General features: G+C 46.7%; 1 protein-coding gene and 1 long non-coding RNA gene across 3 annotated transcripts; one reads left to right on the top strand and one right to left on the bottom strand.

Moving 5' to 3' along the window:
* Positions 1-941: 941 nt before the first annotated feature.
* On the bottom strand, positions 942-13,467 carry LOC139234581 (protein NDNF-like). 2 transcript variants are annotated; one of them, XM_070865269.1, is made up of 4 exons: positions 13,217-13,467; positions 8,257-8,453; positions 5,523-5,629; positions 942-4,765 (listed from the first exon to the last, which is right to left on the bottom strand). In XM_070865269.1, exons 2-4 carry the CDS (start codon positions 8,439-8,441, stop codon positions 3,423-3,425), a joined length of 1,635 nt encoding a protein of 544 aa, XP_070721370.1. In that variant the 5' UTR covers positions 8,442-8,453; positions 13,217-13,467; the 3' UTR covers positions 942-3,422. The 2 variants fall into 2 exon arrangements, with proteins under 2 accessions (XP_070721370.1, XP_070721371.1); XM_070865270.1 differs by having other exon boundaries at positions 8,257-8,450.
* On the top strand, positions 2,674-11,214 carry LOC139234582 (uncharacterized). The gene is made up of 3 exons (XR_011588320.1): positions 2,674-2,823; positions 8,216-8,402; positions 10,963-11,214. It is a non-coding gene; the product is annotated as an uncharacterized lncRNA (long non-coding RNA).
* Positions 13,468-13,988: the final 521 nt, after the last annotated feature.

The raw sequence follows: 13,988 nt of genomic DNA, 5'->3' as shown, positions 1-13,988 counted from the left end.
ACAGGACCACACGGCCAATGGAACAATCCACTTGATGCTTATTAGACTGTAAGATGTATATTTATTACATTTTAAATGCAAAGGTTTATTGATGTATAAATTATAACCGGGCTTGCATCTCGAACTTATAAAGCCGTGTAACTTTAATGGTTGCTTAAACTTGGAAAACATTATAGTGGGCAATTGATGTGATTTGCGGACAGGACCTATTACACTGCAGACTGCGAATCACAGACAGGAGAGGGCTCTAGGAATATGTTCACACACATTCACTCCCCAAACAACACATTTTGAATGTTTACAGAGCACCTAAAACATTTGTCAAATTGCTTTCTGTTTATAAAGTGCGAGGAAGACGTTTTAATACCTGGATTGAGACGTTGCTTGTCCCATGTTGCTGAGGGTTGGAAGCTCCAGTTGGCCATATTCCTGGAGGTTTTAACCTGTGACCTCCCGCCCCCACACTCTCCTCATTCGTCGCCCGACATGTCCATCCTCCCAGTGCCCAGCCTTCCCACAGCCAATCGGAAAGCAAGAAATCTCATTACCCAATTGGATGATTCTTGAATGTCAATCAAACAGCCCTTTTTTCCATTTCCAATATTTTTATAACTAATAAATGGAAATGGCTAACGAAAATGGGCGAAATTGCCGGTACGATTTTTCTCCTGGTTTGCTCGCAGTTGTGTCCTGGAGATGAATAGTCAATTCCCAGGGACTCCAGGCCAGCGATGCTAAAACCTCCCGAATCAGATCCTAAACCTGGTCACAGGTGGGGAGTTGCAGGGCGGGAGATACACGTTGCAATTTGAGTGAAGCTGTTATAAATGTCTGAATTTGTCTTCAGTTACACACAAATGAACAGATTTTAATCACTGCAATTAATCATTGCTTTTATCACAGTCCATAAATTTTATTGCATAATTATTCACTCCAGCTATTATTAATCACACTGAAATGTAATTTGTTCCAATTGATATTTTAAATCACATTGCAGTGAATTATTTATCTACATATTATTAGTGAGGATGAGCAGGGATGGTCTCTTTATGTTGTGACAAACATTTGATATGAAGGTTCAGAGACAAGATGGGGTGAGATGGTGGGAGGAGGCTCGTGTGCAGCATGTACCTGTTGGGCTGAATGCCTATTTCTGTGCTGTGTAAAATTCTGTGTAATCTGACTACTGTTTGTGGAAGCTTGCTCTGCACAAATTAACTGCTGTATTTCCCTACGTTAATAGTGACTACACTTTGACTGTGAAGTGCTTTGGGACATCCTGAGATGACAGAAGGTACTGTATAAATGCAGGGGCTTTATCTTCCTTTAACCTAACCTGCATCTGTACCCAAGAAATCTGAAGGTGCCCAGATGGTTCAAAATCATTTATCAGCACGCACAAACCCAGAGTCGAGCCGGACATAAAATGGAACTTGAGTTAAGTGTATGTTGATATGGGGTTTTGAACCGAGCTCACAGCTTGCTGTAGTCAAGGATTCAAAGGCAGAGTATTCTGTGTAACACCTGAAAGAATCATTGAGGAACATGATTTCAACCTCTTTACAAATCTAAACAATCCGGCCAATTTTCACACACTGCATCCAAGTCATACTGTTGCTGGATGTAAGACTAGCAGCGTACCCTGAGAAATAATCCCAGTGTCAAACTCATTAAACTAGAAACTATTCTTTCCAATGAGACACACTGTTAGGACAGCCTGGGTGGGGGGAGAAAGGGGAGAGAGACACGATGGCGGGGGGCAGAGTGGAGAGAGGACACAGGCGAGGAGAGAGAGGGGGACAGGGCTGGGGTGGGAGAGAGGGTCACGGCGGTGGTGGTGAGGAGAGAGGGGAGTGGGGAGGAGAGAGGGAACTCGTGAAAGACGGATCACGTTCTTCCAACCCCCTTTAAGCCCACACCCAATTTCTCAAAGCTCGGTGTGTGTGTTACAAGGGACAGCATTGGAATGGATGAAAACCAGAAGTCATGACACTGTCACTATTCACTTCATCCCTAATAAACATGTTAACAAGTCGTACACAATACCCCATCTATGGCTGCAGGGTAATGTACTCTGTACTTGTACTCTGGTAAGGGACTTCGGCTGGGGGAGGGATGCTCTTGCACTGGGGTAAGGGACTTCTGCTGGAACTTGGTGGCTTTTGCCGAGTTGTTCGCAATCTGTCCTCTCTGGCTTCTGAAGTCAAAATGGAGCGTACTACAATTTGCAAAGTCACTCAGAACTTGGGCTGGGCGGTTCCAGTTACACGTTCCAGAGAAACTTCAGGGTATAGCTGGTCCCCTTGGAGGATAAATCAGCCAATCAGTATCATGTGATGGAGAGCCAATCCGAGACAAGGCGGCCATTTTGGCAGTACAACTAAACGCATCCCATTGGTCTGTCCAGTGCTTTAACTCTGGTGCTAACTTGTTTATTTTAAATGTGTTAATCGCTCTGTCAAAATACTGGATGAGTGAATGCCGCCCGGGTGTGTGACATGTCTAACTGCGAAGATCGTAATGTTTGTTTTCAGGAGCCGCTCAACACTCTCCACAAATTCCCTCATTCTTGTGAGCAGGAGCCTCCCGACCCATTGAGCAAACTTTGTAAGGAGGTGGAAAGAAGTTCATCTGGTTCAGCAAGTCATTAAAGTCATGTGTCTCCGCAGGGCCGGAGGTTTGTGAGGGGAAGCACGGAGTCCGCCAGGTCATCGGAATCCTGTGTTGTACTTTTGGACGTTATTCCTGTCGCTGTCCGCTGACAAACATTTTCTGCGATGATCGCACACTTTTCCTTTGCGAAGCTGAGGCTGTTCATTAGAAGTAAGTACAGAAGGTCCCTGGGAGTTGGTCATTACAACGGGGAACGACAGTATTGTGGGTATGTTACTGGACTAGTGACCCAGAGACATGAGTTAAATCCCAAATTTAAATTCAGTTAATTAAATAAATCTGGAATAAAAATCAGTAGTAGTGACCATGAAATTACCGGATTGTCGTAAAAACCCATCTGGTTCGCTAATGTCCTTCAGGGAAGGAAATCTGCCGTCCTTGTCCGGTCTGGCCGATATGTGACCAGCAATGTGGTTGACTCTTAACTCAAGCCATTCCGTTGTATCAAGAAGACGGCTCACCACCACCTTCTCCCGGGCAATTTGGGATGGGCAATAAATGCCGGTCTTGCCAGCGACACTCGCATCCCAGGAATTAATTTTTTTTTAATTTGCAAGGGGTGTCCCACACACAAGTTTGAAAACCTCTGGTCTAAGTCTGTGTTCAGGATTTCCATGATCCATTTTCCCGAGTAATGTTGATTCCGATCGTTTGAATGCAGATTCCCAAATATTTCAAACACACTCATCAAAAGTCATCTGGCTCCCAAACCAGACTTTGTATGAAGTGTATCCTGACCTTGTGGGAAATTAGCATGCCTTGCGTGTTTTTACGACCTTGCTTTGGTATTTGACAGAGTGTCCTCTGTGACCAATCACATAAACATCCAACAAATAGGTTGTCCCTGCCACCAGACCCGTGACCTTCTCCACCGTCACCGCCCGCTGGCTGTTGAAGTTGTGGAAATACTTGCAGCGAACTTTCTCGGACACTTTCCGTGTTTCTGGCCCCAAGCACCGGTTTGGTTTCTTTAGTTCTTTCTCGGCCTGTCCTTCCTTGATCTCCCTCTTGTAGAGGCAGTACTTGTTTTGCTCCCGTGTTCCCAGCCAGGCGACGGTGACCGAGTTGCAGGTCCTCAGTTTGTCAAAGGTTCTCAATGTGAGCTTGTGTGGGAGACGGGGGAACAGAGGTTTGTTGGGACGTGTGGACACCAAGATTTTCACAGAGGCCCCCGAGGGCCCCAGGGATTTGATCCCAACGACGTATCTCGCCTTGGCCTTTCCTTTCAGCTGAAAATGCTTCAGATTTTCTGTATTTTCCGACGTGACGAGCTTGCCGTTTCTCTCGATCTGAACGTGAACTTCTCCACAAGAGTAGAATGTGAATTGCACCTTTCTGTGCCAATTGCCAGGCCTGAAGCTGTAGAATTTCTGACCGTCTTTCCCGACGTTAACCTGGATCATCATCCCTTCCTTCAGATGAAGAATGCTGGGATCTGGCCGCTGCAAGGTCTTGGCAAAGGTCCCGGTATAGGCAGAGCTGGTGTTGGTGAGCACATTCACGGCGAACACATCGAAGTTGTACAAGGTGTGGGGCTGCAGATCCCACACCTGATAGGCGTTCCTGTTGCCGATGCAGAGCCGCAGAACATCCGACTTGTGTTCCTTGGACCTTGGCTTGCTGAGATACTGGGAGGGCAGGAGCAGGTCCTCCATTCTGGTCAGATGCATCACCCGTCCCTCCGAGTAGATGGACACCACGGGCAGGTCCGGCCAAGGGTCACCTGCAAGCCCCGCCTGCGCCTCGGCAGCGCAGAGACTTCTGAAGTTGTGCCTCTGGTTGACCAGGAGACAATACTGAATGTTCCCCTCGAACCGCAGGACGGACGGGCTGGCTTTCCAGGCCAGGCTCACCGTGCTCTGCCCCACAGAGGTGACATGTACTCGAGGATCAAAGGGCAGCTCCGGGTAAGGAGGCTTGCTCTCCGGGCTGGTTGTCATGTACACTCGGATCCGGGTGTCCCCCTGGGTGGCAGTGACCTGCAAACTGTACAAGGCGGAAGGGGACGAAACTCGGACGTAAGTCTCCGCTGCGTTTCCCGTGTAAGTGAAAAGATCTCTCGGAGCCTCTGGGTTCCCAGATCGGTGAGCACCTGAAATTCAGACAAAGTCCATCAGGCTCTTAAACACGTCTGGTGAGCAAAATGACTGTTGTGCCCCCGCGCCGGTAGTTATACTGCACATTGTGCACTGAAAGTTAGTGAGCAACTTCCGGTTGCCAACTCTGGTTGGAGATATTCCTGGAGGTTTGATCACATGACTGCCAGTCGCAAACAGCCCCGCCCCCGCACTCCTGCCATTGGTCACCCATGTCCATCCTCGTGGCCCCGCCTCCCCCACCAATTGTAAAGCCAATAGACTGTCAGTCAATTGGATAATAATCATGCCTTATTCCCCATGTCCAATATTCTTATACCTAGGGCTCAAACAAAATGTTCACGAGGGTGGCGGGGGGAAGGCTGTGACGAGATCCAACGGTGAGGATCTTGCACCGGTGGGCACGGCAATGGGTATCACCCAATGAAATTTGCTGATTGAGAGAACCCAAGTTCAATTTCTACTGAGGTTGCAACTCGATGCAAGATGTCCTTGACATTTAAAGAACATCTAATCCTCCCTTGGCTGTGGCCTCCCTCATGAGATTCACATTATGTGACTCACAATCTTTTAACTAATCCCACCGTCACCTTACACCAGTTCGTGCAACATTTCTCTCATCTTTTCATTTCCTTAAAGATCTTCTGATCCACATTTTGTATTTGCTGCTTCCATATTGTGGCCCTTGTTTTCATGACTTTGAGAACACCCTCAACAGCTGGTTGGTGGGTTGTGGGCAGCAGTGAATCTTACCGTGTGGCAGCCACTCCTGAACCGAGAGTCTCCACTCCAGAGCAGCATCACAGGGCGTCACCGTGACAGAAAATGGGCTCCTGTCTTCCTTCACCAGGAAGTAGTGGCTATGGAGCGAGGGAGAAAAATGAGTCATCAATAAATCACGTTTCAAATTAGAAATGGCAGTGGGACCCTCAGCAAGCTGAACAATTGCCCTTCACTGTCTCTATTCTTTATACCAGATCGGTCTGTGACCTTTACTGTGTGACTGAGATTGTTTCCTTTGTCTGTTATATTGTGTTCTGTGTGTGTGTCCATGATTTCAATCCCTGCAATGTTTACATTGGATTTAGATCGAGTTGTGTTTGTGTTCCTGTCTCCTCCAAAGTTAATCCACAATTGTGGCTCACATAAACGGGAATCCAATGGTATGTCGGCACATTAACAGGAAAAGGGTTATCAGAGGAGAAGTGGGGTCTATTAGAGATCAAATGATGGAGACAGAAGCCATGGCTGAGGTACTAAATGAGTACTTGGCATCGGTGTTTACCAAGGAAGAGGACTTTGCTGAAGCTACGGTAAATGAGGAGGTGCCTGGATACTGGATGAACTAAAAATAGATGAGGAAGAGCTGCTCAAAAGGCTAGCAGTACTTAAAGTGGATAAGTCGCCCGGTCCGGATAGGCTGCATCCTAGGATGCTGAGGGAAGTAAGGGTGGAAATTGCAGAGGTACTGGCCATAATCTTCCAATCCTCCTTGGAATATAGGAATGGTGCCAGAGGACTGGAGAATTGCAAATGTTCCACCCTTGTTCAAAAAAAAGGGCAGAAGGGTAAACCTGGCAATTACAGGTCAGGCTGTTTAACGTTGGTGCTGGGGAAGCTTTTACAAACAATAATCAGGAAGAAAATTAACAGCCAGGGATAAGTATAGACTAATAAAGGAGAGCCAGCACGGATTTGTTAAGAGAAAATCACGTTTGATGAACTTGATTAAGCTTTTTGATGTTTGTGTATATGGACTTGCAAAAGGTGTTTAATAAAGGCTTGTTAGCAAAACAAAAGCCCACAGGATAAAAGGGGCTGTGGCGCCATGGATGCAGAATTGGCGAAGGGACAGAAAACAGAGTTGTGGTGAACAGCTGTTTTTCGGACTGGAGGGAGGTGTACAGTGAGGGGACCACTGCTGTTTCTGATCAACATGAATGACTTGGACTTGGGGGTACAGGGCACAATGTTGAAATTTGCAGCTAACACAAAACTTGTGGAGTAAACAGTGAGCAAGATAGTAATAGACTTCAGGAGGACATAGACAGGCTGATGGAATGGGCGGACACGTAGCAGATTAAATTCAATGCAGAAAAGTGTGAAGTGATGCATTTTGGTTGGATCAATGAGGAGAGATGATACAAGCTAAATGATATAATTTTAAAGGAGGTGCAGGAACTGAGAGAGCTGGGAGTGTTGGTGCACCAATCGTTAAAGGTAGTAGGGCAGGGTAACAGAGCAGATAATAAAGCATTTGGGACCCTGGGATTTATAAATTGAGGCAGAGAGTACAAAAGCTAGGAACCTCCAGAAAACACTAGTTCAGCCCCAGTTGGAGAACGGTGTCCAGTTTTGGACAATACACTTCAGGAAGGATGTGAAGGCTTTGGAGAGGGTACAGAGGGAATGGTTCCAGGAACGAGGGATTGCAGTGAATAGACTGGAGAAGCTGGGGTTCTCATTAGAGCAGAGAAGATTAAGAGGATTCCAACCTTCGTACTACACTGGAGTGATATGCAGCACTCCCACGGTACTGCACTGGAGTGCCCTTCAGCAATGCAGCACTCCCACAGTCATCATAGGCAGTCCCTTGAAATCAAGGAAGACTTGCTTCCACTCTAAAAGTGAGTTCTCAGGTGACTGAACAGTCCAATACGGGAATTACAGTCTCTGTCACAAGTGGGGCAAACAGTGGTTGAAGGAAAGGGTGGGTGACAGGACTACACTGGTGTGACCTCCAGCAAAGTAGCACTCCCTCAGCCTTGGTCAGAGTGTTGGAGTTGGAGCCTGTGGGTTACATACATCTGCTGAGCTCGGGAATTCCAACCCTTTAATCCTGTTTCTGATTCTGTTTTATTTGCTGGTTTGTCTTGTTTGAATTTCATGGGTCTGCAGATAACTCCAAAATCAAGATGTGTGACTATCGAAAACTTTATATACTGAAGCTCGATAATACGCATCTGTACAGCTCATTAAGACCAAATGTTTGGAAGCTCTAGCCTAGATTAACACACACAAAACAAATCAGAAAATATTACATAAAACACAATATAATACAACCATTCACTCAGGGGAAAAATACACTCGCACACACAACTCAAACACTTGAATATTGCAAATAACTTGGGAATATTCAGTCCTGAACTTAAATTGGGATGGCAAAGTTTAGAATTTTTTCTCTGAATGGAAACTGATGGAATACTAGAAAGATTTGCATCCACACAGCACCCCAAAACATAAAAACAGACAATGCTGGAAACATTTACCAGGTCAGGCAGCATTTGTGGAGAGAAAGAGAGTTAACATTTCACGTCGATGACCCATCACATACAATGTTTATCCCTGTTCTATTAGCAAACAGCCTGTTCAGTGTTGCGACTGCATGTGTGAAAGGACTTTACTGAAAGAAGGAGATGCAAATAAAACACTCTTTGTCCATTTAGAATTTGCGGCTGCCCTGGTTTGCGGCTGACCTGGTGCTTACCTCTGGGGCTGGTCCCTGAATAGGAAGACGGTTATTTCCGCCCCGTTTGGCAGGAGTGGCGAGTAGTTGTACGGTGGGGCTCCTTCCCATCTTCGCTGCGGGACAGAGACTGGACCGTGACCCTGGCACAGGACCATGGATGTGAGGTAAAGCAGGAATTGGTAGAGTTTTTGGGACACTGACATTTCCACCAGCTGCTGTGGGAGAAAGTGCAGAATGAGCTCAGAACGGCAGTGTCTTGTACCAACTTCCTTATCAATTAAATAAAAGGAAAGAGCTTGCATTTATTTAGCACCTTCCCCCTCCTCAGGACATCCCAAAGAGCTTCACAGCCAATGAAGTGCTTTTGAAATAAGAACATAAGAAATAGGAGTAAGTCATACGGCCCCTCGAGCCTGCTCTGCCATTCAATAAGATCATGGCTGATCTGATCATGGACTCAGCTCTATTTCCCTGCCCGCTCCCCATAACCCCTTATCCCCTTATTGTTTAAGAAACTGTCTATTTCTGTCTTAAATTTATTCAATGTCCCAGCTTCCACAGCTCTCTGAGGCAGCAAATTCCACAGATTTACAACCCTCAGAGAAGACATTTCTCCTCATCTCTGTTTTAAATGGGCGGCCCCTTATTCTAAGATCTTGCCCTCTAGTTCTAGTCTCCCCCATCAGTAGAAACATCCTCTCTGCATCCACCTTGTCAAGCCCCCTCATAATCTTATACGTTTCGATAAGATCACCTCTCATTCTTCTGAATTCCAATGAGTCGAGGCCCGACCTACTCAACCTTTCCTCATAAGTCAATCCTCTTATCCCTGGAATCAACCTAGTGAACCTTCTCTGAACTGCCTCCAAAGCAAGTATATCCTTTCGTAAATATAGAAACCAAAACTGCACGCAGTATTCCAGGTGTGGCCGTACCAATACCCTGTATAGCTGTAGCAAGACTTCCCTGCTTTTATACTCCATCCCCTTTGCAATAAAGGCCAAGCTACCATTGGTCTTCCTGATCACTTGCTGTACCTGCATACTATCCTTTTGTGTTTCATGCACAGTACCCCCAGGTCCCACTGTACTGCGGCACTTTGCAATCTTTCTCCATTTAAATAATAACTTGCTCTTTGATTTTTTTTCTGCCAAAGTGCATGACCTCACACTTCCCAACATTATACTCCATCTGCCAAATTTTTGCCCACTCACTTCGCCTGTCTATGTCCTTTGCAGATTTTTTGTGTCCCCCTCACACATTGCTTTTTCTCCCATCTTTGTATCGTCAGCAAACTTGGCTACGTTACACTCAGTCCCTTCTTCCAAGTCGTTAATATAGATTGTCAATGTAGGCACTGTTCTAATAACATTTTGCCTCCAATGAAGAATTTCTGTTTATTTAGCTGGATATGGGGGTTAGGCCCCTGTTACCCTCGAGCCCCATTTGCTCTTCCAACCAGAATTCTGTCAAGTCAATTGCGGTTGTGCAGAGAGTATACACAGTTAGCCTCCATAAATGTGCTATGTTAACAAAAGAATTGCTCGATGAAAAAGACCAAGGTCCATCGAGTTCACCTTCTACCATCCTGGGAGTCGCGTGATACGATCCTGGAGTTGTTGACCAATCGCAGTGATCAATCTCTATCAGTGAGTCTGCAACAGACACGGGGCGAGGAAAACTCCCAGTGGGGGAGAGCTTTGGGTACCACGGGTCCAAAGTCCCCTGATCTGCCCGAGCTCACTATCCTCCCCCATAGCAGTATTAATTGCAATTGTTTTCAAATTCATTTATTCCAAATAAACTACATTATAAAAAATGTGTTCACGGGATGTGGGCCAGCATTAATTGCACATCCCCAATTGACCCTTGAGAAGGTGGTGGTGAGCCGCCGCCTTGAACCGCTGCAGTCCGTGTGGTGAAGGTGCTCCCACAGTGCTGTTAGGGAGGGAGTTCCAGGATTGTGACCCAGCGACGATGAAGGAACGGCCGATATATTTCCAAGTCAGGATGGTGTGTGACTGGGAGGGGAACGTGGAGGTGGTGGTGTTCCCATGCACCTGCTGCCCTTGTCCTTCTAGGTGGTAGAGGTCGCGGGTTTGGGAGGTGCTGCCGAAGAAGCCTTTGCGAGTTGCTGCAGTGCATCTTGTAGATGGTACACACTGCATCCACGGTGCGCTGGTGGTGGAGGGAGTGAGTGTTGAAGGTGGTGGATGGGGGGTCAATCAAGCGACTGCTTTGTCCTGGATGGTGTCGAGCTTCTCGAGTGTTGTTGGAGCTGCACTCATCCAGGCAAGTGGAGAGTATTCCATCACACTCCTGACTTGTGCCTTGTAGATGGTGGAAAGGCTTTGGGGAGTCAGGAGGTGAGACACTCACCGCAGAATGCCCAGCCTCTGACCTGCTCTTGTACCCACAGTATTTATGTGGCTGGTCCAGTTAAGTTTCTGGTCACTGGTGACCCCCAGGATGGTGATGGTGGGGGATTCGGCGATGGGAATGTCATTGAATGTCAAGGGGAGGTGGTTAGACTCTCACTTTTTGGAAATAATTGCATAATATAAATCTGTAGTGCTGTTATTGTGGTTATGGTGGTTGGACTTGTCTTTCAGTAAGCTAGGAAAGTCCTCCAGTAGAATGAGCTCCACCGAAACAATCCAAAGAACTCAATCAGTCTGAGAAAACAAAGGTGCGATCATTGATAACCGCCATTCTCTGTTACAGGGTCTGAAAACTCCATCGAGCACACAGTATTCCACCTGGACGATGGCGCTCGACCTTTGCCCCGGATTTCCTGTCGGTGATGGCAACATAGAGCCACAGAACCATTCACGGGGACCTCAGGAAATCTCAGACCTCCCGTCGGGCCTGTCTACTGTTGCTCACTGACCAGGTTCACGCTGGTTCTTTTAACACAGGTGCCAGGTTATTGACTGCTTTGTGTCTATTACAGGCGTCACAATGGATCAAACCAGATCGGGGTGCTGAAGGGGAAAATGTGTGTAAAATGTTAAAGGATTCTATAAAGAATGCCAATAAAAAACAGACCAGGTCCCATTCGCAATGGTGAAGAAATTCCAATGCATCAACTGAGGTCGTCCATCGTTGGACCTTCAAAAGTTACATCAGAGTATTTCCTAAATGGAGAGAAGCTGGGAACTGTGGATGAGCAGAGAGAGAGAAACATAGAAAATAGGTGCAGGAGTAGGCCATTCGGCCCTTCGAGCCTGCACCGCCATTCAATAAGATCATGGCTGATCATTCACCTCAGTACCCCTTTCCTGCTTTCTCTCCATACCCCTTGATCCCTTTAGCCGTAAGGGCCATATCTAACTCCCTTTTAAAGGGGTTAGAGGGCCAGGTACAGAAATCATGAAACGCTCATGGACAGGTACAAAAGATAATTAAAAGGTGAATGGAATGTTGGCATTTATTTCGAGGGGGCTGGAATACAAAGGGGAGGAAGTTACGTTGCAGTTGTACAAAGCTCTGGTCAGACCCCATCTCGAGTCACTGCGTTCAGGGAGGATATATCGGCCTCTGAGGGGGAGCAGCGCAGATTCACCAGACTGATACCCGGGCTAAAAGGGTTAAATTATGAGGACAGGTTGCAAGAGACTGGGCTTGTATTCCCTTGAATATCGACTACAGGATGCTTTAACTGAGGTGTTTAATTTGATTAATAGGGTGGATCGAGAGATACTATTCCCTCTGGTGGGAGGAGTCCAGAACAAGGGAACAGAACCTTAAAATTAGAGCCAGGCCATTCAGTGGTGATGCCGGGAAGCACTTCTTCACACAAAGGGGAATGGGAATCTGGAACACTCTTCCCCCAAAAGCGGTTGAGGGTGAGGGTCAATTGAAAATTTCAAAACCGAGATTGATAGGGTATTAAGGGATATGGAACCAAGGCAGGTAGATGGAGTTAAGATGCTGATCAGCCTTGAGGGGTTGAATTGCCTCGTCCTGTCCCTATGTTCTTTAGGGAGATGGGAGCTCAGAATAATGGGAGGGGGGAATCTTTATTTTACATCTACACCCAGATGGGCGCACATTTGGCAAAGTGACTCCAGCAACGTTGAGGGATGATGTCATACGCATGCAGCAGAGGTGGGGCAAATCCCCGTGTGATTGTCCCAATCTCCCACCGTATCCTCGGCAGAAACCGCTGTCTACCACAGGTCACACCATTCCCCAAGGGGGCTACTCAGGGGGCGGGGGTGGGGCGGGGTGGGGGTGGTGGAATCAGAGCTCAGGAAAAACTCTGGAGGAAATTCCAAGAGAATCCCTTTTCGAAAGAGCGGTCTAGGATTTTGCTACTGAGAAACCTTCGGCCAGTGATCGATCACAGAGTGCTCCTGGTTGGCAGAAGACAAACCACAATGAGCAGCATCTCGCCCATCACCGCAACACAGAATCACCCAATGCTGCACAGAGCTTTGTTCAGGAAATAATACTGGAAACCTATCAAAACACAAACACGCATGCACTCACACTCGCTGACATACTCACGCACTCACACTCGCTGACATACTCACACACACGCTCTCACACTGACACACACGCTCTCACACTGACACACACGCGTACTCTCACTGACACACGCGCTCACACTGACACTCACTGACACACTTGTGCTCTCTCTCGCGCTCTCCCTCACACGCGCTCTCCTCACGTGCACACACTCGTACACACACACACTGATTCTCTCTCTCACGCACATGCACACGCACATATACACACTCTCTCACTCTCTCTCACACACATACACACACTCACAAGGGGTATCACTTCAGACAGAAGGGAATGGTGAAGCATGACATCTGGAATTGTTGACAAAGGCTTGGGGAGAGAACCAACACGCAAAGATCAGCACAAAATATTCTAGTGAAGGGTAGGCGGTGCAATTAATTAATGTTGCAAAGTTACTGAAACAAATGACAGAGGGGACAATCTGCACACAGACAATGATGCTTACTTTATCCGTGCGAAGGGCTTGGGTCCAACAGAGTCTCGATTCCCACGCAGTATTCCGATCTCTCAAATTCTTTCAGTGGTTTTGCTCACCCAATGTAACACAAAACAGAAAGCAGAGACTGTGTGTAAAATGAAACAATTTTCTGTTGCTGGAGCTCTGTGTCCATCAGCGGCAACTAGAGTGATGAAATGTTCGCACAGCCCTCGTCCTACTGGGGCTGTGAGATTTACTGAGGATGCAACTGATGTATCTTCAAGAATCCGTCTGAGCCAGATAGGGTCCAATTCATATCTATCCAATTAAACACTGCTGTCCCCTGACATCACAGCAGCTCACAGTCAGGGGATGTCCCATCTGTCAGAGGATGCTCCATAATAACAGACAACTCCCAATGGGGAACAGTACAAGGACCAGGAATGTTATGAATGCTAAACAGATTGGTGTGCGGGGAAGGAGAGTACTGATTTAATGAGGTTCAGGGCCAAGGGAGGATAAGGGTTTTTTTGAGTTTGAACTGAAGTAGGCAGAAAAATCTGTTGACAAAATTCTCATTATGAAACCGCAGGCACATGAAGATCTGTTTCTTGCACAATATCCTTTTATTTCATTGCAAATTTATTTGCAAAAATGCAAGAGGCATTTCAGGGCAAATATTTTGAAGGCCATTTGTTTCTGAATAGCTGGGAATCTCTGAGAGGTCTTGCCAGGATTTTATTCCCAAAATGCTTTCTCCTGAATTACTTCTGTTAAAAGTTGTCACCTGCACCGCGCT

This window comes from Pristiophorus japonicus, chromosome 22, assembly GCF_044704955.1.
Source record: "Pristiophorus japonicus isolate sPriJap1 chromosome 22, sPriJap1.hap1, whole genome shotgun sequence".
Classification (NCBI taxonomy): Eukaryota; Metazoa; Chordata; class Chondrichthyes; family Pristiophoridae; genus Pristiophorus; species Pristiophorus japonicus.
The sequence above is the reverse complement of the archived record's forward strand: the minus strand, read 5'-3'. Positions and strand labels throughout refer to the sequence as shown.

Bases quoted from the DNA above. Each gene is read 5' to 3' on its own strand.
- LOC139234581 (XM_070865269.1), bottom strand. From the start codon at position 8,441: ATGTCAGTGTCCCAAAAACTCTACCAATTCCTGCTTTACCTCACATCC. The intron at 5,630-8,256 runs GTAAGCACCAGG...CTCGCTCCATAG, and splicing joins TTCAGGGACCAGCCCCAGAG to CCACTACTTCCTGGTGAAGG. The intron at 4,766-5,522 runs GTAAGATTCACT...TCTGAATTTCAG, and splicing joins TCAGGAGTGGCTGCCACACG to GTGCTCACCGATCTGGGAAC.